A 25310-nucleotide genomic window follows, 5' to 3' on the forward strand; every position below is an offset into this window, starting at 1 on the left:
TAATTGTGTTAGGTGGATTTGAAGGGCGATATCCTGAAGTCCTTGCTCAGGCAGACCAGCCATTGGAATCCCTAGGATTCATGTCGCTGAGTTAGAATTACAGGAGCACAATTCTGATTCTGTCTATGGGTTTACTGGAGTGAGAGTGAATGGTTCGGGAAAGTCCTACTTTTTTGGCTATTAAGACTAAATAATTGCATGTTAAGGCAAGTCATAAAACAGTAGTCCGTAGACTGCACATTGTCTAGATTCAGTGTTCATGATGGGAGATGGAGGATAGAAGCATTGGGTATGTTGACCTGGATTGCCAACCAATTTGGCTGGCACTCCCTCATCTGAAATTCCCATTGAAATCAGTGGGAGTCTTACCTGCACAAAGACATGAAGATCAGACTCTCTTAATTTGTCTCTACTGACAAATACTTGACTCTAGCTAAAGTCAGTAAAATAACAATATACATCTCGGTAAAAATGGCAAGAGAACTTAGGAGTATTTTTCCCTCCTATGATGAGAATCCCCACACTACATGATGGAAGTTAATATGACGACTTATTTTCTTATTTTTTTCTAACCACTGAAGTGGTGGCTTCTGTAAAAACTGACAGACAGCTAAAGCGACAGAAGTTGTACAGCTCCCAGATTTTTCTGAAGTCCTTGTTTCCCAGATGATATTAGCACTTTTAATATGTAATTGGGCCCCATGGCACTTTGTGTGTGCGTATGTTTGAAATGTCTTTGGAAGGAAACTGAACATTATTAAGGAACATGAAGCTTGTCAGTTCAGTGGGTTTTGGGGCTGGCATTGATGGGGAGAATCTCTGCACGCTTAGATCAACTGTAATCCCTAACATATTTCAGGGAAGAGGTGAAGGAAAGAGAAATAAAGGAACGGAGAGCAAGAAGGGGAAAGGAAAACCATGTCCTTACTGTAATAGTCTCTCCACCACAGCCTTCTGGTGAGCAGCCTCCTCTGGACTCAGGTTTTCCAGCTCCTTCATTATTGGAGGGGTGAATTCCTCCCCATCGTCAGAGGTTTCCTCCTCGGACATCCTGGATTCCTCCATCCCATTGGGCAGATTGGGAATTTCAGCACAGGGTTCCCCTTTTTCTGCCTGGATGGCACTGATGGCACGCTGGCTTTCACTCTGGAGGGCGTAGGGGTCCACTTCCCCGAGCGCTTTGATCAGGGTCTCCTTGGTTAGCCCTGACTCCAGCAGTGCTCCCAGCAGCTCCACCTGAAGATGACTCAGCTTAGAGACCATGGTCTTCAGTCTGGTGTCCCTTGGATTTGAGTTTCAGCACGTTCTGCCTTCAGCCTTCCCTACACCATGTTCCTGAGGTAACACGCCCGACTGTCAGCAGAGTGGGAATGGCATAGATTCCCCCTTTGCACCCCCCCCAAAAAACAAAATACAAAAATGAGCCACTTCAGACCCCCCACGACTGTCCTGAGCCAGTGCTGATAAAGGGACCCTTGGCTATCTGTTTACATTGGAGCAGTGTAAATTCTCCAAGGTTCATATTTATCCGTGTGCTTAGCAAGTTACTGAACTTTGGACTTCAGCACTGCAGCAGCAGTTCACAAAGTGCAGGGGGGGGAGGGGAAAAGGTAGGGAGGCAGAAGAGAAAAGGAGAGTAAAAGGAATGGACAGAGAAAAAGCCAGGATGGGAGATAGATAGAAGAGAGAAATAGAAATAAAATTGAATGAGAAAGTGAGCACGGAGAAGTCGGACTGGCTCTTGGCCCTATTGGTTTAAGAGCAGGGATAGGCTGGAAGAAGCATGGGGCTAAGCCCCACCAAAACCTTTGGGTTGGAAATTAGTGGCCTCAGGAGCTTGGCCAATCTTTGTGCACCACACCCCAGGCATCAAGTACAACCTCTGGATTTATTCTAATATTCCAAGATCTCCCATACTCTCAAAGGGCTCCCATTGACTTCAGTGGGACAGGCTGGGGCACTAAATGACTGCTGAGCCAGTTCCCCACATTGGCACTTACCTGTCCCCATTTCTCTTCATTGGAACCTACTGCCTTTATTATTCATTTGGTGAGGGCTCTCAGTGTGTACTCTTTATAAAGGAGACATGGGGCCTGCCCCACTGAACTTACAATCTAAGCAGGCAAACAAAATAAACACGCAAGCTGTGTTCTGGGTATTGGTGCACTTCTAAAGGTTCCTGGCTTGCCAACAACTGCTCCTCCTCCTCCCTTTGAGTGCCACCCACAGTGACTTCATTTATCAACACCATAGTTCTATCTCTATCGATACTAACCTGCTTGAGGAATCTACTCCCAACTGTCGGATGTCTTTTTAAAATATATGCACTAGTTAATCCCAAAAGGTATGGGCTTGATGCAGGAATCACTTGGTCAAATTCTCTGGCCACTGTTGTATGGGAAGTCAGATTAGATGTTAATAATGGTCCCTTTTCACCTTAACACCTGTGAATTAATGTATCTGCTCTGATTGGCTAACAGAAGGCATAATTAAAATTATCAACTTGTAATAGTCTAATCTCCCAATACTGATTTTATAGCTTGTGCCATCTTGACTGGGAATGAATGTTTGTTTCCCCGGTGGGATCAGAGAGGGGAGGATTTTAACCATAATGTTTTACTGAGGGGGTCTTTGTAGATTCTTTCCCCCACATTTGTCTCCCTTTTATATGTTACCCTCTAAGGCCCAAGATGAGGACGGCTGGATGGAGCTCCCTCCACAGCCCAAGGACTGACCAAAGGTGATGCTGCAGAGTGACCTGGGGCACTCCCTTCTCTTTGTGGGCTTCCCAAGCCTCACTCTATAGAGGTTCACTTACACATTGAGTCAGCAAAGGACAAAGCTCCTTTTCAAAATGGATCCCCATTATGACAACACAACAAGCTGGGCCAATTCTAGGGATGAGCAAGGAAGGTGGTTGCCCTTACCGGCAAGTTCCGAGGGTTTTGGTGGTATTTTTTTTCTCCATTCGGCTGATTGGCCATCTATTTTTCTTTGCTGTTTGTTTGTTTTCTTTGGCCACAATAGGGGGCACTAAAAACATTTTCTGCCCTCGCCAGCAAAACTCCTAGGGCTGCTTCTGACAACAAATCATCAGTGGATTGCTGGGTCAGCCCTTCAGCAGGGATTTTCACTAATAGTTTGCCTTTGTTTCAGATGACTCTGCTCCAGAAAGCACCTCCTCCCCTTGGCACAGGGCAGAATACACAAGTAAAGTTAACATGGCTAACCTGAGGTCCTGGAACACAGCTTCAGCCTGGTTAAAGGCCCAGCATACTGTAGTCTGAGCCCCAATTGTAAGTTTGGAAAGCTTTTGTTGTCATTACAAAACCCAGCTGTGATGTATGTAGCTATGAAACTGCAATCACTCGTGTTCTGTGCACTGCACCTTTATGTCTCTAGGACCTCTGTGTGCAGAGACAACAGCCATAGTGTTCTTGCTGTTCTTTCATGGGGTGTTTTCCTTAAACTAAAATAAATAATTCAGACTGAAAATGTATTTTTATTTTAAGAATGTTTGTATTTGTTGTCTCAAACATACAACAAAATAAAGAGAAGATTGGACAACGTCTAGACAAAGAGAGTTCACATTCTGATCAAACAACTGTGGGTGGAAAACTTTAAAGGGAAACATTTAAAGTTTCTGTCTGGTCTAAAGAAAGAACAGGAGTACTTGTGGCACCTAAGAGACTAACAAATTTATTTCAGCATAAGCTTTCGTGGACTACAGTTAACTTCTTCAGATGCATAGAGTGGAACACACAGACAGAAATGAATTCGTTAGTCTCTAAGGTGCCACAAGTACTCCTCTTCTTTTTGCGGATACAGACTAACACGGCTGCTACTTTGTAACCTGTCTGGTCTAAGGTGCTCCTCAGCATTTAGGGAAAAATAGAAAAGTAACGTAATTATTTTTTGAAATGACAGTCCTGATTTGGAGTGTAGGTTAATGGTGCATGCATTCTCTTTGTGTATAGAAAAAGATAACATTAATTAAAAGGACTCTTTCAGGTTAAAAAATGATGTGTTTCCTGGCCTGGGTTACATTTTAGCTAAAACTTGAAATAATTTCATAGAGTTTAAGGTCAGACGGGACCTAGTCCAACCTCCTGTATATCACACCAACACCGTGAAACCCAAATGAGACCTAAGTATTAGGATCCACAGAAGACTGCCAATCTGACCTGTGGGAAAATTCCTTCCCAACTCCACATATGGCGATCAGTTAGACCCTGAGCATATGAGCAAGAATCAGTCAGCCAAACACTTGAGAAAGAGAATGCTTGGAGTTGGTGCCACCTCAGAGCTCTGGCCCACCCCACTGATGTCCCATTTCCAGCCATGGTCATCCCTGATGCTTCAAAGGAAGGAGTTAAAAAAATCCTCACAGAATACATTGGGGAAGGGGGAGAATCCCTTCCTGATACCTGTCAGTTCCCAGCTGAAACCCAGACACATGAGCTTCAGGAACATATGCCATAAACCAGAAGTGAGACCTACTCCCACCATCACAAGCAATCCTATTATACAGTTCTCATAAATTTGTCCAGCTCTCCCTTAAACTAATTACATTGTTTGCACCCCCAACTCCTATTGGGAGGCTGTTCCACAACCTCACCCTTCTGATGGTTAGAAACCACCTAATTTCCACCCTAAGTTTGTTCATGGCCAGTTTTATATCCATTTGTTCTTTTGCTGATTTGCAAAAAATAAATAATGAACCTAGACTAGTCGAATTCATCATTGTTTCCTATAATTTCACTTTCTGGTTCATCCCTATTACAAAGATGCTGGAAAGGAATATTATTCTTCAAAATAAACTTTGTTCTTTGCAGCAATAATAAAAATAACCATGGAAATATTTTTGTTAGGTTTTGTAAAACTGACCTTTTTCTAATCCCAAGTTTGGGCTCTATTTTGACCTACCAGTACCTTTTGAATATAAATGGGAAATTATTTCCTGGGCAATTAAAATATAATTGTGAATTTAACTTCTGTTTATTAGTTTCACTTTCAGACTGTTATGCACTATCACAGTAGTGTTAATGACTGGGCTGCAGTCACTGCAGAGGAAGAGTTAAATCCAAACTCCTTCTATTGTTTCTTTTTAAGATCATTATATCGATATTAAATTTAGTAAAACTTACTTTAAAATCACAAACCCCCAAATTCTAGACTTAATTGGACCTGACACTTTCCCTCCCAAAAAAGAGTTTGGGACAATAGGAACAATGCTAGGAAGGTCCCAGCGTGAGATGGAGATTCTGGGACTGCCTCATGTCATTGCAGGAATCTTTCTCCTTCACTGCATTTTCCTACACTAAAACGGCTTATTCTGTATCTCGGTCTCATTCTTACTAAAATAAAAAAACAACCTTCAGGTTCCATATTCATGGTATGTGGGAATACAATGAGGAATCTCTCTTCCGAATGGATTTGTTACGGTGCAGTCAAGTCACAGGAGCCAAAGTTCCAGTCAGCATCAGCACTTGGCAATTGTAGGGAGTCCAAGGTTTTGAAAAAGGATACATTAGCAGTCTCAGAGGCCTTCATTTGTGGACCTCAAAGTGATTACAAACATGAATGAATTAAGCATCAAAATCACATACCCTGAGAAGGTAGATGAATTAAAATAATTATAGAGCATTTTTCATTTGCAGAGCTTAAATTGCTTTATGATGTGGGTATTTTGCAGCTGGAAACCAACGTACCAAAAGGTTAATTGACTTTTCCAGGGTCACGTAGGAAACTTGATGCAGAGCCATGAATAGAGGCCAGCTCTCCAAGCCTTAACCACAAGGTCATCCTCCTTCCTGCCATTTGGGACTCCTTTGAGTTCAGCTGCTTAACAAAAATATGAACTGACACTGACCATATAAAGATTGCTGCTCATGTTGAGGACGTGAAGTCTTGTGTGACACTGTCCAATGACCTGCTCTGGCTGAGGTTTGGAGCAGAGCTGGTCAGGTCTTGAGAAAGCTATCTCCACTTCTTATTCATCAAAGCAAAGGTGATTGTGACCCACAGTCTTTAAATGTGCAGGAGACAGCAAAGGAATAAAGAGTAAGCAATATCTTGGGGAAACTCCCTATTTTCTGATTGAAAAAAGGTGATGAGCTACCTCTCTGGCTACCATGGACAGAGCACAATCCTGGGAGATGGTGTGTGGGAGGATTCCAGAGAGCAATTAGGAGGTACAGCTCACATTTCCCATGGACAGATACAATGATCACAGTTGTGTCCATTTGGTCGCTTTAGGTAGGAAATACTGTAGCAATTAGCACCTCTTAGCAGACTTCACACATTGCAGCATTGATCAGTTTGGATGTAGACTTGACACAGACTAGGAGCAAAGTGTAAACTGGCCATGGGCATTTTTGCCACTACTGAGAGCCTCTGAAGGGGTATAATAGTCCCACACAACTTTATTAAACCTTTCACAGATAATGCAATGTGCATTCTATATTTTTGTGAAGAGGGGAAGGTTAATTTACAGTGATTGAGACCAATTTTTTTAAAAGATACTTTATCTTTGAAGGACTTAAAAAGTCTTCTGCTCTTTTATGAATACATCTGGGATTTATGTTCCCAAGTCCTGCTCTATATCATCATACTGTGAAGATGGGCTTCCCATTTGATTGTGAATTATTCTATTTAGTTATATTTAAGACATTAACATTTCTCTGTCACACTTGTAAAGTGCCTAGTATAGTAGTATGTTTCTCTTAATCTTTTTAGAGTTTGCTCCTCTGTGTAGTTTAGTGTAATGACCTCACTATTCTGTGCAGCATAGAGAATTATCTTCTGTATTACACAGCAGCTTTCCCTGAATTGAGTACTTTGGGGACAAATGTACCTGTCCAGGAAGTACCCCCATTTCTTCTGAACACCCCTAAGCTTAGACACATTTGATTTCTTGGTTGCTTCTTGGGAAGAGCCTGCTCTTGAAAAGAGGAGCCAACATCTGGGCTTATTACTGAAAGACACAAGTGAGGAAGATAATATCTAATAATCTTTCTTTAAAACCACAGGATACAGCTTCTTAATGCACCCAGAAACCATCTCCCAGCTAGTCCTGGTCCCTCTTGCAACCTCCAGATATGGAAAACTTCAGAATGGCTGCATCTGAAGGCCAGTTGGAACCAAAGGACTTACTACTTGTAATCTTTCAGAGGTACCTATTCTAAACTCCAGATGCCTGGACAAATAATTAAAACAAAAATCTAAGGGTAAACATTCTTAATATAAAAAAGTTACTGCCTAAAAGCTTTTCCCCAACATAATCCATCAAATCACAGATAAACTGATAAACAGTTCAGAACCCCATAAAATAATACCCCACCTCAAATCCTCCCTTCCTGAACAACCCAAGAGAAAAGATGAGCTTTGCAACATGTCCGTTACAGCTGTGGCATAGGTTAAAGGAGGAGGCTGCAGTGCTTTACCCATCTAAGTTACAGTCCTACTACTAGAACAAAAACTAAAATGTACAGTGGCACAAATTTGGACAGCAGAGGTTCTTGTGACTTAATGGCATGGCACCTGGCAGCTTTTGCCATAATAATGAATGTTTGGATGATAAGGACTTGTTTTTGCTGCATCAGTGTTCTTGTTTAATATAAATGTTCAGTGTTTGCGGACTTCCTTATCTGAAATAACTGAGTTGTGAATGACTTGATTAATTTAGGCTGTAATGTGAACTAAGTTACCATGCCTCATATGATGTTTGCAGCTCTACTAGTGAAAGGAAGCTTTTAAAATTCAGAGGCTCAAAATGACACTTGTCTGTTTTTCTTATATCTGTTTTCAACATCCATTTTATTGTTTTCCTTGACTATTTTTTTTTTTGCAAAATTAATTCACTACTCTTTTCCTCCCAATTATGAATAAATGTAGTTACAGCAGCCCAGTGCTTAAGATTAACCCTTCAATGACAAAATAATATGAGCAACCCTACAATAATAAAGAAGCTTGCTCAACCCAGTGCTCATAATCAACTTTACATTAACAAATCAGTGTGAATTCATAAAGGAGAAATAAATAAAGAAGGAAGCAGACTTTAGGTTCAAGCTTCTATCTGTATTTTTTTAAGGGTGAAATAAAAATATTACATCTTTCTAAAATTCTGTGCATGTTACTTTCAGATGATAATGAATAATCTCCTTCACTCTCTCCCAAACAGTGGACAGGACAGTGTACTGCATGGGAGTTGTCTTAAAGTGTTGAATTGCTGGCACTTCCTGACAGACTTTTGGAACAAGGTGTGTCTCCTGTATCTTGAATGAGGCATTCTATTCTACTGATAAATAATGCTCTAGTTTTGATTAACCATTCTAGTATTGTTGCTTTTGTCAAGAATATTTAATAAAGTAGTTAACTGAATTAGCAGCCAATGCCACGACATGAAAGTACAATGTGGGGGTGTTATATAGGTATTATTCTTGTTTTAAAGTTATATGCTATATTATTTTAGAGCTATACGAATTCTGCTTTTTACGGCCATCTACCTCCTAAATCAGAAGGTTGTATTAATAGAATTGAGAGAAAATTCAGGCCCATAACATCTGATTTGTTCTGTCAATAACATACATTGTAACCATTGTATTGAATTACATCCATTGTATTCAACTATTCCTCTTATACGTGCTGACAAATAAACATTGCAGTTTTCTATGGCAAAGTCAGCCCCTGACTTATCCACATCATGGCTCCAAGGAGCATCTGGGGAAGGAACAAATACAAATCTTCCTATAATAAAGAGACCACCAGAGGGAGCCCATATAGTTCCATTATTGTAACAGCCACACTGACATTACTACATTTTACCACACCTCTAGCAGAGTGTGTCAAAGTACTTTACTGGCATGAATTAATTTAACTTCACTATCCTTCCTCTTCCTAGATAGAGAAGCTGTCCTCCTCCTCCTAATCCCCCTGTTACAGTGAAAAGGAACTATTACAAGTGTAGATGATGATGATGATTTGTGCCCTGGGAGCTCACTCTTAATTAACATGTGGGATTGTGAGAATTCCTGGATAACGTTTGGCTTTTTTTTTTTTTTTTTTACAGGGTTACATGTCAGCTGTTTGTGCAAACCGTGAACACCTCACTGGATGGAAGGAGTACCAAAATACATTATTATTAGGGGATTATGATGGGAAATTAGTTTGTAGTAGAGCAGGAGAGTAAACAGCTACTTTTTGGTAGGTACCAAACCTGGAGCCTTGTCCTCCGCAGAGCAATGTCTTGCCTCTTCAATTCCCCTCGCCACGTGGTGCAGGGAGTAGTTAAGATCAAGAAAACAGGTGTTTTGATGTCCTTCCCTGGACATTTAAAATTAGACTGGACAAAGAACTAGAAAGTATGGTATGGGGAATGACCCTGCAGTGGTCTTAGGGAGATGGAGGGGATGAACTACAAGTCTTATTTATCTCTAGTTTCCTCTCTCATCTCCTAGAACTGGAAGGGACCTTGAAAGGTCATCGAGTCCAGCCCCCTGCCTTCACTAGCAGGACCAAATACTGATTTTGCCCCAGATTCCCAAGTGGCCCCCTCAAGGATTGAACTCACAACCCTGGGTTTAGCAGGCCAACGCTCAAACCACTGAGCTATCCCTCCCCTAGAGGATGAGGAGGAGGATGTGCACACAAGTATGCCATCCTTTCATTCTTTGACCTGCCTGGATAAACAGAGGTAGGAGCACACATTTAAACCATCTACAGTGTTGAGATTCATATTAAGATCTTGAATGCAGAAGAACCCATTGCAGCTCTGAGATAAATTCTAAGACTGGAATTCTGATTTTTGCCTTCTTTCCCTGATCATTTCCATCCTCTCTGCTCCCCCCAAACCTCCGAAGAGCTGACAACCATTCCTGTCATGTCTCTGTCTGCAAGGTGGTCATTTCACACTAAGCCACTCTGCTTTTATCTCTCTATTTCCATCAGTGAGGAATCAGAACTGGGTCTGTTAGACTGACATCTGATAAAAGCCAAGCTTTGTGGCTGATGGGGGAGGGCTCTTTGCTGTCAGTGGTGCCATCTGATTCCCCTCTACCACCCGTTCTCTCCCATGCTGTTACCTTACTGTGCCCTGGGAGCTACTTATGCAACCCGGGACAAAGAAGGATCTTATTTGTTTGCTGCCAGCACTGAAATGGCTCTGACAGGTCTAGGCACTGCAGCAGTGTATGTTCAAGGTGCAGTGCAGTGCAGTGCAGCTCACTTGAAGAGAGACTGTAATGTCAGACTCTGAAATCACTGAAACTCAGAGTAAGGCTCTCCATCTCTTGCAGGTCTGAGGAGATTCTGTGAAAGAGAGATATATGATAAGAAAATAATTTGGGGAATGCAAGCAATGCCCCACCCCACACTGCTAAGAGTGAGTGCGTGCTGGATCTGCAGAAAGGAATAAACCTGCCTTGTGAACTGGTCTCATTGTTACTGTTTAATGCTGCTGGAGCATGCCGGCAAAATCATCATGAATGTTTACTAGCCTAGGCACAAAGTCTACTTGCCTGCTTTTACCATGTTGTTGCTGAAAATCTAATGATAAGTTAATTGCCCATCAGATAAAATCAGTTGTGCCTCAAACGAATGTGGTAAGTAGAGTTTTTCCAGGCTGTAGAATTAGAAACCATTTCATCATGGGTGGTCAGCATGCGTGCTGCTGTTCTATGGATACCAGAATTGTTTTATGCCCCATTCCCGGAAGAGTCCAGGAAACTAATCTGAAGAACTGAAAAGTACTTGAAGTATTGATTTATTCTCCCCTCTGATAGTGGAAAAGAGCAGGAGATTATGCTCTACTTGTTTGTAAAGACTTGTGAAAATAAATTGTTTGAACAAACTGATGCATGGTATGGTGGGAATCGCTCCCAGTGAAACTCTCTTTGCAGTGCAGTAGAATGAAAAGTCCCAAATTCCTCACTGTGTCACAGCTTTCCAATTTCAGTTCTGGTCATAGTGAAATGCTACTTAGAGAGAGAGTGTTCAGGGAGAAAAAAATTATTTCCCTTGAGAGGGGATCCTGCTGTGTGTGTTTCGCTGGGCTCCCTGCAAAGCTATTCAAGCTCCACAGCCCAAGTGGTTTGAGCATTGGCCTGCTAACCCCAGGATTGTGAGCTCAATCCTTAGCCATTTAGGGATCTGGGACAAAAATTGGTCTGGGGATTGGTCCTGCTTTGAGCAGGGGGTTGGACTAGATGACCTCCTGAGGTCCCTTCCAACCCTGATATTCTATGATAGGCTAACATAAGATTTTGAATGTGACCTTCTCCTCCATCCCTGCCCCATCTCTATCTCAAATTGTTCTCCCATACCTGCTGGGGTGGGGATAGGGAATGTATCAGGAATGGTATATGTGTGTTTGAGGAGGGACCTAACGGAAGAGCAGATGGAAATATACTGTTTAAATAGAAAGAAGGAATTTACAAGATGGCACAGTCAGGGATCTTTAAAGGGAAAATCCCCTGCTTCTTCCCTCCTGGTGGGTAGACTGTCATCACCAGAATTGTTAATAGGAACAGGCTGTGTTACATGCCATGTGACAGCACTACTCATTGTATTAGCATCACAACTCTTTCCTGGTGGGGTACAGAGAAGGGATCTTATTGTTCTGTGTTCATGCCTAGACCCACTACTTTTTCAGCAGTGGCAACACAATTAGCTCCTGGCTGTGCAGCTACTGGGTATTGATGAATGATTATATTCAACTCTCCAGTGATGACTGAGGCCTCCACCTGCCACAGTATTCCCCAATGGGGAATGAAAGCTGAGCAAGTGCTTCCTCACGTATTTCTACTTCATATTTTATAGTAACAATTTTTTTGCAGGCTTTAGAAGCTGGAGGGGTACATGCTACTTATATCAGCTGTTCCTTGGCTTTTCCTCTACTGTCTGGTCAGGATAACTTGGACTGCAAAAAGTTTTTGCAGAGGATCTAGAAGTGTGGCAACATTACAGGGATGACTGTCTCAGCGCAGGACCTCTGAGAGAAAGGGGGGAAGGAAGTGACATTCCTCACTCCATCAGCTATGATGCATCTTTAACACTGTTTTCATGGCATAGATATGTGGTACTTTAGGGGTATAGATAGAGAAGGAGAAGCCCTCAAAGGAGTCATCTTATTAATAAGCACTATTTTAAGTGTACAGGTATTTTGGGTGCTCCCTCCTCCTCACAGGAAAGACATACTTTATATAACACTGAGCTCCTATGTAATACTTTCCTTTTTCAAAGAGCTTTACTATAATTAACTAATCAGTCCACCCACCACCCCTGTGAGGTAGGGAAGTGTTGTTATCCCCATTTGATTGATGGTGAAACTGAGCCACAAAGATGTGAAGTGACTCTCCTCAAGATTACACAGAGAGCCAGTAACAGAACTGGGAGAAGAACCCATGGCTCCCAATCCTGTTCTCTAACCACAGATCAACCTCCTGAAACAAAGCTGCTCTGTTTCAATACAGTAAATAAGACTGACAAAAATATAGGTCCTGAATCCTCTCCCATCCAAATAAGACCAAATAACCCAGCTCCACTTGGACCACACTTCAGGAGGGATTAAGTGTTCTTGGATGTGGCATGTAAGGAGAATGTCCCAGCACCCTATTAAATCTTTTTGAGGACAATGGCAGAAAGAAAAAGACTATAAATACAGTCATTAACATTATGTTAATGAATGCAGTCTCTGCATGTACCTTGAACTTACATTATAAGGGCTATTTATTCCAGGCCTAGGTGGAGCTCTTCCATCTCTAAGGCAATTACATTACAGTCACCTGTCACTTAACACTAGCTCTTTACTCTCTGCCATGTTAAAGAGAATAGTGAAAAATACTGAAAGGCTGGACTGATGTCCAAGGGCTTAAACCTGCAAATCCTTACTCAGGCAAGTAGTTTCAACAAAATAACATTGAGTAAAGTTTACCTGAGTGAACAAAGCTTGTGGGATCAGGGCCGCAAGTTGTACTCAGCAGAAACATAATCATTCGTAGGATTCAGGATTGTCAGCAGCACTAAACAGAGAGAGACTAAGACAGAGAAGAGGGAAGGGACAAGTCATATCAACAGGTGACAAGTTTTCTCCCTGACAGATGGTTTTAACATGGTGTTTGGTGTTACAGTGAGACATCCATTTAACAGTGTGTCTCAGCATGTTTCGACGTTTTGAATGTTCTTTTCTGCCCCTGCAGGCTTTCCTAAAAGAATCCTGAGCTTCTGGTTTCTTTAATCTCCTTTGTTGTCATTAAAGAAAAAGTCAAAGATGTCTCTGTAAGTGTAAGTTTTCTGTAACATACCAGGGAATGTAATTAAAGAATTCTAAAAGTTCAGAATCATTGTACCAAAGACCTGATATTTATCAAGTGCCCCTCCTCCAACAAACAAACAAACTTATTCCTCAGAAGTAGCATGTCCCTGTGAAGTGACATGAATTTGGTGGAACTGAAACAGCAATGGGAAAAGCAGTTGGTTTTCAAGGCTTCAATATGTATACCCGTGTGTGTGTAAAAGAGGGAATAGAAATATAGTTTTGTGTTAAATTAGGGTGTGATCTTCCTCACCCCAGTAGTTCCACTGAAGTTAGGACTTGCAGGATTGGACCCCTAGCTTGTTTCCCCCCCACCCCTCACCCCAGGCAGATGAAGTGTGGCCTTTGTAGTCAAAAAGGCAAGCTGTGTGCATGCATGTGCACCCCCTCCATTCCACAGTCCCTGTAAGTGTGTTTCTCTCATGTTCTCCCCCAGCACTGGAAGGAGATCACTCTGCAGGTAAATTTGGGGGGTGGGGGCTGTGCACTCTGGTGGATCAAAGCAAGTTCAATATAACGTGGTTTCATCTATAACGCAGTAAGATTTTTTGGCTCCCGAGGACAGAGTTATATCGAGGTAGAGGTGTACAGGATATTTCTTGAGCAAGGAGGAGTAATGAAAACAAGCTAATGAGATGCACGTATTGCTGGATTGGCAGATCCATTTTAAATGTCAATAGTGTCTTCTGTTATAAATTGAGCATTTCCAGGTAATGAAGGAGACAACAGAGTAGCAACCTCAGGAACTGTGAGGAGTCTAGTTCTCTCTCTATGCACAAATCCCATACCTCATCTACCTATTGACAAAAACCAAGTTGATTTGAAACAAAAGTTACATTTACCACCCCAGATTTTAAAATAAATATCTAAACATATCCAAACCCAGCATTCAGCATCAACTTATTTTGACTGAGGAAGCTCATCAGCTCAAGGATTGAGTCCTATATCTACCCATGACCCCACTCAATGTTGTAATTTCTGGGGAAGGTGGAAACCAACCAATTACATGGCACACTGCAAGCACAATGAGGGAGATGGAAATGTAACTAGGGAAACCAAAGAGAACCTCTCCCACTTACAACAAGAAAAATTAGACTGTGGAACTCATTGTCACAGGATGTCGTTAAGACCAAGACTTTAGAAAGATTAAAAATTATTGGACATTTATATCGTTAATAGTTAATGCTAACAATTTTTTTTTGACAATATAAAACCTCATGCTTCTGGGTTTAAACCAGTGTTAGGGATTAGGATGAGATTTTTGATGGGAGAGGGGCAGATTATCCCACAACTGCCTACTGTGGAGTTACTTGCACCTTCTGAAACATCTGGGTGCTGGCCAGACAGAGATAGGATGCTGAACAAGATGGACCATAGGTCTAATTTCATATGCCGATTCTGATGTTCCTAGGTATCCCAGCCTTAAATGACTAAACTGGCTCTATTATGCTGGGGGCTCACAACCTGCAACATGTCAGAATAAAATATGCATAAATTAGACAGGCACACCCTCCCTCTTTAACATGGATGTCACTTTAAAATTTCTGATGTGTGGGTTCCGGTCCCAGAGTTCACCCTATTCACTACTAAAAGACTTCCTGAGCTTTCCCCATTCCACTGAGCTTCAGTCTGTACCTGATCCTACCAGGGCCATTCCCTCCATACAGACTCCCAACTCCTGCAGCTAACACTTCCCAAACCAGCTTTCTAGTTGGAAGGAGGGATTTCTGGCAGTCAGTCAGACTTTCATTGCCAGCAGAACTCAAATGAACTAAGAGAAACAAACCCGATGTGCGACGGGTCAGAATTCTGCCCAGTTTTGTTCGGTCTCCACCATTTAGGGTTCGAATCGAGTACAAGACTCTCTCCTCCCTAATGCGTTGTTTACACCGATTACATATAAAGGCGGAAAAGGAGCTCCGCTCCTAGCAACTCCCCTCGCAAAGGCAGGTCCATCGGGGAGGAAAGGTGGTTCCCTGCGGAGGGAGAGAACCGCGCCGCCAGAGCACCGTGCTGGGCGGAGCCCCTTACGCGGTGGGCATGGCTTCTCTGGCTCATACTGTCCCGCTGAGCTGCGAGGAAGGGGGCCGGGTGCAGGCTCCGCCCTACTTCTACTCCCCAGGCAGCTTTCTTGCACTGCAGGGGAAATGTAATAGCTCAGACTGAGCAGGCTCGAGTCCTGTACCCAGGCGGGACGGGAAGGACACCTGGGCTAAATAGGTCTCACACACCCAGAAAGCACCATGTCCCAGCACTGAGGGGAGAGTATAGCCCCCCTCGGAGGCTCCCTGTCCCCACTGAGAGGGAAGTGAATAGCTCAGGACCCCCCGGGAAGGCTCCATGTCCCCAGCTCTGAGGGGAAAACCTCAGACTCTCCCCCCGGGAAGGCTCCTGTCCCCAGTTCTCGAGGGGGGGATACGTTGGCAAGACGCTCTCTCATCCCCAGAGGAAGCGACCAGGTCGCACTCCCGTTGGAAGGCTCTGCCTCTCCGCCCTGGAGGCTCCCAGGGAACGGAGCGCGGGCAGGCCCAGCACGCAACCGCGTCAGGTTCCGTAATGCTTCTGCGCGAGTGGGCCGGCGGCGGCGGCGGCACGTGAGCGTGTTGTGGGCACGTGACCCGCGCGACCGGAGGCCCCGCCCCCCGTGCGCGAGCAGAGTCTGAGCGGCCTCGCCTTGGTGCTCGGTACGCGGAGTTTCCCCTTCTCTTTCTCCCAGTCCGGACGCCGTAGCTGCTTCCCGGTCATGAGGCCTGGCTGTCGTCGGCGCCCGAGCACGGCCCTGTGGCGTGGCTACTGAGCAGCCCCCCCGCCGGGCGGGGACCCCTTCGCTCCCCTCCCTGCTTACAGCCGCCGCCATGTTGGGCCGGGAGCCGCAGCGGGGCCGCCACTGAGCCCCGGAGCAAGTGAGGGGGAGGAGGAGGAGCCGGGGCTTGGCCACCGCCGCGCAGCTCGGCCGCCCCGCAGCAGCCATGGCGGAGCAGACCTACTCCTGGTGAGCAGCTGGGCCAGGCTGGCGGAGGAGGCTCCGGGCCCGCGGAGGAGGGGGGCCGGGCGGAGGGTCGGCAGGGAATGCTACGGAGCCGGGGATGGGCCGGGCGGAGGGCTGTGTGGTGTGTGCGGGGATGGATGAGAGGAGGCGGCCCCCGGGGACGGGCTTGTGACTGGGAGCCGGGGAGGAGCTGTTGTCCTTGGGGACGGGTGAGCAAGGAGCCGGCGATGCATCTCTCCTCGGGGAGGGAGCGGCGCTCGGAGACCGGGCTGTAAGGCCCCGTTCCGGCCTGAGGGGAGTGTGTAAGAACCCACATAGGAGGCAGCAGGGAGCTCTGGGCGCGAGGTCCGCGGTGTCGGGTAAACCTGTAACAGCGGAACTGGGCGCTTATTCTGCACGGGCGTTTATAGACATAACTGGGGGAGTCACCGGAGATACTCCCTTGAACGGCTGCAAATGTAAGTAGGCCTCTCTCTAAACACCAAGTGCTGCGCTCTCAGCCCCTTTTGTAGCAGCTGGAGGTCCTTTTAGGTTACTTGGGCACATTCATAGGTGTTACACTAAACTCCTCTTAGACCCAGAGTAAGGAGGGAAACATGTTTCCTGCAGTATAAAGGTAATGGGTATTAATTCTTCATAACTTTAGCTCCAGATACGTATCCGCATCAAAACAGATAAGACTGTGTGGCAGAGTTCTCCCCCCCCCATATGTACTGATAATATTGTATACAGGAAATAAAAGAACAGGGTGAAGAGACCAGTCCTTGTGGGAAGAAGTGAAATAGAGCAACTGAGAATAGGGGGCATTGTGTGTCTGTCCTGACCCTCTGTCAGGCCTAGTTGGGATTCAAGATTTGATTACTTCCATGGTTTGCTTTTGATGATTTCAAGGGATTAAAAAGGAAAATATTTCAGATAATCTAATTGTGCAGAGATGCCAAAGGAACAGCTGAATTGTCTGTAAGAATATTGCAGTACTTGCATTGTAGTGCTTTACTCTTTCATATTTTTAAGCTATTTTGTTGTTCTAAAGCCAAGAGTAGTTTTTACGTTTTTTGAAAGTTTTATGAGATTATTATTAAAAGAGGAAAAACTTGAGCTTTTGATCTTAGGGTGTACCATCTGCAGAGGGGGCATTGCATTTATTCAGTTGAGCCAATGAGGAACCTTTCCACTCTAAATGCTTCTGAAAATCTTAATCACCACCTTTGATTATCTTTCTCTTTTAAACAGGTGTGGTGGTGGTTGTTACATGTTGTGGTTTTTTTAAAACAGTACTAAAGATAACCACCGAAAGCACTTCAGTTTTTATTCTGAGGGAGATTAATATTTTTGTAGTCTGTGTGAAGCCGAAGATAGGCGTTAGCTGGGATTTTAACCACTTGATATGTTAATAGAGCTATGGCTCTTCCTTGCTATAGCAGAACAATACATGTGTCTCAGAACAGACTGAGTAATTTTGCTTTTACCTATATCCATTAATATAATCTATTGTATCTGGTGTTGATTACACTTTATATGTAGGGCTTTAATCAACATAGTGTGGGGAATGTGATGAGAAGAATGGCAAGGACCTAGTTCAGAATTTAACACTTCTATTTTATAGCTTTTGCACTTTTTTCTGCCTTCAAAGCATTTCATTATTCATCATGTCAGTCAACAATCTCTGGATTTCTTTATATAAGTATGGTAATACAGTTCTGTACACAATCTTCTAATGGTATCAGAAGTGTTTTTGTTTATTGTAAAGTAGAAAACTAGTGTTTCTTGGGAAAGCTGTTGAATAAGTGGTGCTGCTGTGCGCTTTCGCAGTTGGCGGTTAATTTCCCCTCCACGTGCTAGATCTAAGCCTCTTTTTGTGCTTTAATGGGCAGCTTTATCAGAGTGAATGGCTTTTCTGTCCCATAGGATAATATCATTTCTAGCATGTGGGTATCCTGCCTTTAACAGCAGCAAACCCCTGATGGAAAAGTGGGACAAAAAAATCCCATAAAGCACCTTCCCTACTGGACAGCTGTAGGTGTAAGGTGGGAGGATTTTTCTGACACCTATGGGGCTTATCTTCTGTCCTGGAGCATATTTGATCACCTCATCTTACCATGCATAACTATCAGTGTTAATCATAGTCACTTAACTTCGTAAATCAAGATAATTTAAAACTCTAATTCCACTTGAATTGAAATCTGGAGACTACCTATGCGTTATGTGACGTATTTTCTAAAATCATAATTACAAAATTTGGTTACAGGACACAAGGATTGTCTGAAGTGATCTAAGACTTCATTTGATAGAAAAATTAATTTGGAAGTGGCAAGGACATTGCAATTTTGATATTTCACTATTTTACTCTATTTGTATTACAGATATAAAGCTGAAATTTTATGAAATGTTTTCTTTAATTTATTTTAATTTTGCCTGCATTTTTATTTTGCAGTGATTACTTTTCTTATATTAAGGGCCATTGTGAAAAGGAGGTCTGATCCCTTTTTATCATGCCTTTTAATACAGCAAGTGCCTCTAACTTCTTCTCCAGGCAATTTCTTGTAAAATCTTCATATTTAAACCCTATTCAGAACAGTAACTAACTGTTTTTCTTTGAGCCTTTTCAGTCTCTGCTGTATTGGATCTATCTGGGCATTTAGAAACTAGTATTTCAAAGCGGGGTGTATCATCCTAAAAATGAGTAACAAGAATTTATTTTCTCGCATGACTATGAATAGTGTTTTCCTGGGAATGGCTAATCTTGATATGCAATATGGAACAAGTGGCAGAAGGAAACGTTATTTTAAAAAGTGTTGAATGAAAATGCTTGCTAATGGTGAGTGGGGAAACTTTTTCTGCCAAGTGCCTGCAGTAGTCAAATGAAGCTCATAAGAATGTAGTTGGTTTCAGTGCTACTGCTTAAAGTTCTGACCAACAGTGAAACTGAACTGATGCAATTAACATTGAATTATTCTGGAAACTCATGAGCATTAGAGTTATGGGCTTAATCCTTCTCTGGTGGAAGGTGATAGCAGAAGTATTTCATATGGGGTTAGGTTGGGGAGATTGCCACTCTGCCTCTACTATCTTCCAAGCCATGAAGTTGATCTGTGTTGAGACTATCTCATCAATCAGAAAGTTTTCCCTCTCTAGGAGCACCAAGGGGAGGGAGGGGGAAGTGGCTGTCCATCATAGTAACTGCAGGGGTGTCTGTGGCAGAGGTTAATAAGTGGTGAAGATTCAAACTTCAGACATACAAAAGTCGACGCCAATACAAAAGAAGGGAATGAAGACAGCAGGATCTGTGGATGGTAACTTAGTGGAAAAAGAACAGGAGTACTTGTGGCACATTAGAGACTAAGTCCAGCCCCTTGTTTCCTATCAGCTTGTGGTGCAAAGAGCACACTATTCTCTCTAGGGTGCTTCCATTGGATCCTGCTTGGAAGGGAAAGTAGCATGCATCTCTTATTTGTCTCTGGTTAGTAGGTGTCTAAATGTTCAAGTCCTGGTGTAACTCTCCCTTTTTCTTACCCACTCTGGAAATAGTCTGTTTGGTTTTTTGCTTTCTGAAGCCATAAAAGGTTCTCCAAAACTTGGTTTATACAGAAGACAAGGAGAATGAGGATTCCTCCTAACAAAGCAGAAGTATATTTCCTTGATAACTTCAGTCTCATCCTCTCCCAATACTATGGCTAAGTGTAACATAGAACATTGTATGTCTGAATATTTTCCATGTGAGTGTTGTCAGGGAGGACAAAGGATCAGAGTGAAAAAGCAGATCCTGTACTCAGTCAGTAGCCTTTTAATTCTGATTTGGTCACTTATAAAGTTCAGGATGAAGATTCAGGCAGTGGAATGATCTTTATATTTGGTGTCAAAATCTTGGGGTATGAAGTAGTGGTATTAGGAGGAGGCTTCTCAGCCCAGTGCAGAAGAGATGGACATTAATTTATTACTATTTATTTAGGAATTAACAGGTTCATTAATCCTTTCCATGTGAATATTGTAACCAAAACAACAGTTACAAAACAGCCATTATTACAACAGCGAGATTTTGCTTAAGGAGACTTTATACAGAGGTATAGTCATCAAAGCTTTCTATTTAACAGGGTGTTCACATGTTATAGAGTCAGCTTCATTACAGTACCAATGATGTCATTTTTAGTGAGTTTATTAAATGGAGTGAAATCTCTGATTACACAATTAGCAGACCAGGTGTGTCTATCAAGTGTTAATATGAAAAGAAATAGGTCAGGTATGGTTGTATGGAAATTGAGTTTTGTGAACTGTCAAATGAGTCATCAAGCAAGGTGCTCTCAAATAAGCACAAACACATAATGCCATTCTTTGTCCCATGATGATTTCTAATCAGCTTTGTGTTTACAGTGTATTTAGATTCAGAATTCTGGGGTCTGTCTTCATGTCGTAGTTAACTTGAGTTATAACTCAGTGTTGCCACTAACTCAGGCCCCGCCCCCCCCCCCCCCCCCCAAAAAAAAATTAACTCAAGTTTGGTGTGATACTTTTAACTCAAATAGGCTGGCCCATCAATGGGATATAGGCTATAGCTTAAGTTAGCACAGATCTTCAGCTGCAAAGAAAATCACTCTGTGAAGCTCAGGTGTTGTTTTGTAGCGTGGCTGCTCTCACTTCAGCTAGGCTAACTTGAGTGAGCTCTGCAGTGAGGACACTTTGGGGGTTTGAGGCTGATTACAATAAATGAAAATATAAGAAGGTAATTTTTAATATATTTTTTAGGAGAGGAATCACGAAACATACTGGCTAAATTCTCCCCTTAATTAATCATACCACCTGAAGACTTCAGTGGGTGTTGTGCTCTCATATGAAGATAGAATTTAGCTTTTACTCTTAAGTTTGTCAAGAACTGAAATCTAAAGCAAAATTCCACTGTTAACCATTGTAAATCTGTATTATCTGGTATCGGTGGAGTTGACCTATAGTAAATTTGGAATAACAAACATTAGTTATATGTACCTATTTTCACCCTTACTGGATTGCTCATTTGTTAAATCCCTTTTCCCCATATGCTTTGCCTTTTTAGACTGTGCACTAACCTAGGCAGGCACTAGACTGAAAAAGACTTTGGGACAAGGAGCAGGGGGTCAACTGAAGCTGGGTGGGGAGTAGTACTGGCATTTATGTAGTTAAATGATAACTCAAGGTTGTTTCCTGATCACGAAGTTAAAAACAGTGGGGACTAAATAAATTGAGCACAGTGCAAATTTTGTAATAACTTTAGCTTGGATTAATGACAGACGGCTTATAGTGGCCTTGCAGCTATGCCACATTCTGCTGTGATCCCATCTGATATCAAAACTATATAGGGATAGGTAGGACCACTACTTGGATTCAAAATCTCCAAAAGCTGCAGATGTACTGCTGCAGGCATGGTGTTGGTGATTCTGTGGGTGGCAGTCTTCTTTGCAGGTCAATATTGAGCCAATCTCCCCCAATAGTGTTAAGGGGTATTATACGACAACTGGAGGTGATACTGTCTGCTGGCTTAGATGTAAAAATTGGGGTCCCTGAAGTCATTAAAGGAGATTGTAGGCGTATTAATGCAAGTTTCATGATCAGATTCCAACTTGAGTAAAAGTTTTGTCTGTCTAAATTTTCCTTGCAGTTTCAATTTCTTAAGTGCTTCACTTTGAAAAACAAAGCAAAAAAAACAAACAAAAAAGCCACTTTCAACTGTTGCTATGCATAGTTGAACAGTCCCTTTATTTCACCTCAATGATAAGAGTATCTGAGTGGGGAAGTGATTATTATTTACTAGGGCTGTTGATTAATTGCAGTTAACTGAAGTGATAACTCAAATTAATCCCGATTAAAAAATTAATTGCAATTAATCGCAGGTTTAATTGTATTGTTAAACAAGAGACTACCAATTTAAATTTATTAAATATTTTGGATGTTTTTCTACATTTTCATATATATTTTGTATTCGGTGTTGTAGTCAAAATCAAAGTGTATATTTTGATTACAAATATTTGCACTGTAAAAATGATGGAAGAAATATTATTTTTCAATTCGCCTCATACAAGTACTGTAGTGCAGTCTTTGTCCTGAAAGTGCAACTTACAAATGTAGATTTTTTGTTACATAACTGCACTTAAAAACAAAACCATGTAAAACTTCAGAGGCTACAAGTCCACTAAGTCCTACTTCTTGTTCAGCTAATTGCTAAGACAAATAAGTTTGTTTACATTTACAGGAGATAATGCTGCCCTCTTCTTGTTTACAATGTCACCAGAAAGTGAGTACAGGTATTTGCATGGCACTTTTGTAGCCAGCATTGCAAGTTATTAATGTGCCAGATATGCCAAACATTCATGTGCCCTTTCATGCTTTGGCCACCATTCTGGGGGACACGCTTCCATGTTGATGACGGTCGTTAACACATTTTTTATTAAATTTGTGACTGAACTCCTTGGGGGAGAATTGTATGTCTCCTGCTCTGTTTTACCCGCATTCTGCCATATATTTCATGTTACAGCAGTCTCAGATGATGACCCAGCACATGTTGTTCATTTTAAGAACACTTTCACTGCAAATTTGACAAAATGCAAAGAAGGTACCAATGTGAGATTTGTAAAGATAGCTACAGCACTTGACCCAAAGTTTAAGAATCCAAAATTTGAGGGGGACAAGGTAAGGAGCATGCTTTCAGAAGGCTTAGAAGAGCAACACTCCAATGTGAAAACTACAGAACCCGAACCACCAAAAAAGAAAATCAACCTTCTGCTGGTGGCATCTGACTCAGATAATGAAGATGAACATGTGTCGGTCAGCACTGCTTTAAATGGTTTTCAAGCACAACTAGTCATCAACATGGAGGCATGTCCCCTGGAATGGTGGTTGAAGCATGCGCATCTGTCATTTAAATATCTTGCGATGCCGTCTACAACAGTGCCATGAGAATGCTTGTTCTCACTTTCAGGTGACATTGTAAACAAGAAGTGGACAGCATTATCTCCTGCAAATGTAAACCAACTTGTTCAGCCAATCACTCAGACAAACAAGAAGTAGGACTGAGTAGACTTGCAAGCTCTAAAATTTTACTTTGTTTTATTTTTGAATGCAGTATTTTTGTACATAATTCTATATTTGTAAGTTCAACTTTCATGATAGAGATTGCATTACAGTACTTAGGTGAATTGAAAAATGATTTCTTTTGTCTTTTTACAGTGCAAATACTTGTAATAAAATAAATATAAAGTGAGCACTGTACACTTTGTATTCTGTGTTGTAATTGAAATCAATATATTTGCAAATGTAGAAATCATCCAAAAATATTTAAATAAATGGTATTCTATTATTGTTAACAGTGTGATTAATCGTGATAAATTTTTTTAATCTCTTGACAGCCCTATTATTTACCCTTAGATACTTCACAGGTGTGTTGCATGAAATTAGTTAGTTTTGTAAAGAACTATTGAAGAGCAAAATATTTTAAAGTGTCTGACTTCTCTTGAGACCTAAACTCTCATTCAGTTGTGAATTCCTAGATTTATAGATTCTTAGATTCTAAGGCTGGGAGGGACCATTGTGATGATCTAGCCTGACCTCCTGTATGGCACAGGCCATAGAACTTCCCCAAAGAATTCCTAGCCCATATCTTTTTAGAAAAATGTCTAATCTTCATTTAAAAATAGTTAGTAATGGAGAGTCCACCATGACTCTAGGTAAATTGTTTCAATGGTTAATTACTCTCACCGTTAAAAATTGACATCTTATTTCCAGTCTGAATTCACTAGCTTCAACTTCCAGCCTTTGAATTGTGTTTATCCTTTTCTCCGCTAGATTAAAAAGACCATTATCACATTTTTTTCCTCCTGTATATACTTATAGACTGTAGTAACCAATTCAGGAACCATACTGCATCCCTGTATCCTGTTTGGCTGACTTCTTTCCATTTAGTCTAATTCAAATGTTACAGAGAAATGATAGTATAGTTAATCACAGGTCAGAAAAATACCCCATAAATGTAGAAAGTGCAAAATGGTGTCTGACCAAGTGCACATCTCTCCAACACAGGTTATGCTTTTGATCAGTTACTCAACTTAACTCAAGTTAACCTTTGCTTTTGGTCATTTACCATAGTCATACCTCTTTATACTTTTATTCTGAATCCAGGATATAAGTGGAAGCTGCTGCATTGTGTTTTCAAACTTCTTCAGACCAATTAAAATGAATCTTCAGGATTTGCTGACACTTAGTATGATAGCAAATTCGTTTAGAAGTGTACTATATACATGAACTGGTTTCAGATTGAGTAAGGCTTTGGGCTTGATTGTCAAGATCTACGGTATCGTGGACAGCCTTTCTTTCCTTTCACAATGAGAAAGCAGTGGCCTTTTGGCAATGTAGTTGACAAAAGCCTAGGATGAAGCTTGAGATAAAGACTTAACACATTCTCTCAAAAGTGCTGAACTATGAAATGAAGTGTACTCCAGGAGATGAGATTGAGCAAAAACAAAGAAAACTGTCTTCAGGTATGCCTCAAAGTCCATATATTGCAGGAAAGCTAAAGTAATAACTGGTGAGAAAGTATCTCACTTCTTAAAACAGTAGACTTCCCAGAACCTGGAAGAAGGGAAGGTCAGAGTCTGATATGTCTTATGTGTGAAACTAAATGACTTCTTTGGTGCTTAGGTCAGAGGTGGGCAAACTTTTTGGCCCAGGGGTCACATCTGGGTAGGGAAATTGCATGCAGGGCCATGAATGTAGGGCTGGGGCAGGGGGTTGGGGTGTGGTGTGCAGGAAGGGGCTCAGGGCAAGGGGTTGGGGTGCGGGGTGTATGAGGGAGCTCAGGGAAGGGAGTTGGGGTGCAGAGTGTGGGAGAGGGCTCAGGGCAGGGGATTGGGGACTCAGGGCAGGGGGTTGAGGTGCGGGAGGGGTGCGGCGGGAGCTCAAGGCAAGGGGTTGGGATGTGGCAGTGGGCTCAAGGCAGGGGATTGGGGTGAAGGAGGGGATGCAAGGTGTGGCAGAGGGCTGAGGGCAGGA

General features: G+C 42.3%; 1 protein-coding gene and 1 long non-coding RNA gene across 8 annotated transcripts in view; one reads left to right on the forward strand and one right to left on the reverse strand.

Annotated features, from left to right (window-relative positions):
• Positions 1 to 2114, reverse strand: part of HNF1A (HNF1 homeobox A) — a 21320-nt gene extending 19206 nt beyond the window's left edge. The window contains exons 1-2 of one of the 3 annotated variants that reach the window (XM_034791160.1): positions 2001 to 2114; positions 929 to 1335 (exon numbers count right to left, since the gene is read on the reverse strand). In XM_034791160.1, coding sequence (XP_034647051.1) covers positions 929 to 1263 — 335 coding nt within the window. In that variant the 5' untranslated portion in view covers positions 1264 to 1335; positions 2001 to 2114. Of the gene's footprint in view, positions 1 to 928; positions 1520 to 2000 lie in introns of those variants that run through there. The other 2 variants (XM_034791159.1, XM_034791161.1) reach the window with 2 other exon arrangements.
• LOC117888086 overlaps positions 1 to 11414 on the forward strand; it is a 14771-nt gene extending 3357 nt beyond the window's left edge. For 2 of the 5 annotated variants that reach the window (XR_004648258.1, XR_004648261.1), the window contains exons 2-6: positions 3157 to 3296; positions 7032 to 7174; positions 8183 to 8261; positions 9071 to 9204; positions 9625 to 11414. This is a non-coding gene — a long non-coding RNA (uncharacterized LOC117888086). Of the gene's footprint in view, positions 1 to 859; positions 958 to 3156; positions 3297 to 7031; positions 7175 to 8182; positions 8262 to 9070; positions 9205 to 9624 lie in introns of all 5 variants that reach the window. The other 3 variants (XR_004648260.1, XR_004648262.1, XR_004648259.1) reach the window with 3 other exon arrangements.
• Positions 11415 to 25310: the final 13896 nt, after the last annotated feature.

This window comes from Trachemys scripta, chromosome 15 (genome assembly GCF_013100865.1).
Source record: "Trachemys scripta elegans isolate TJP31775 chromosome 15, CAS_Tse_1.0, whole genome shotgun sequence".
NCBI lineage: Eukaryota > Metazoa > Chordata > Testudines > Emydidae > Trachemys > Trachemys scripta.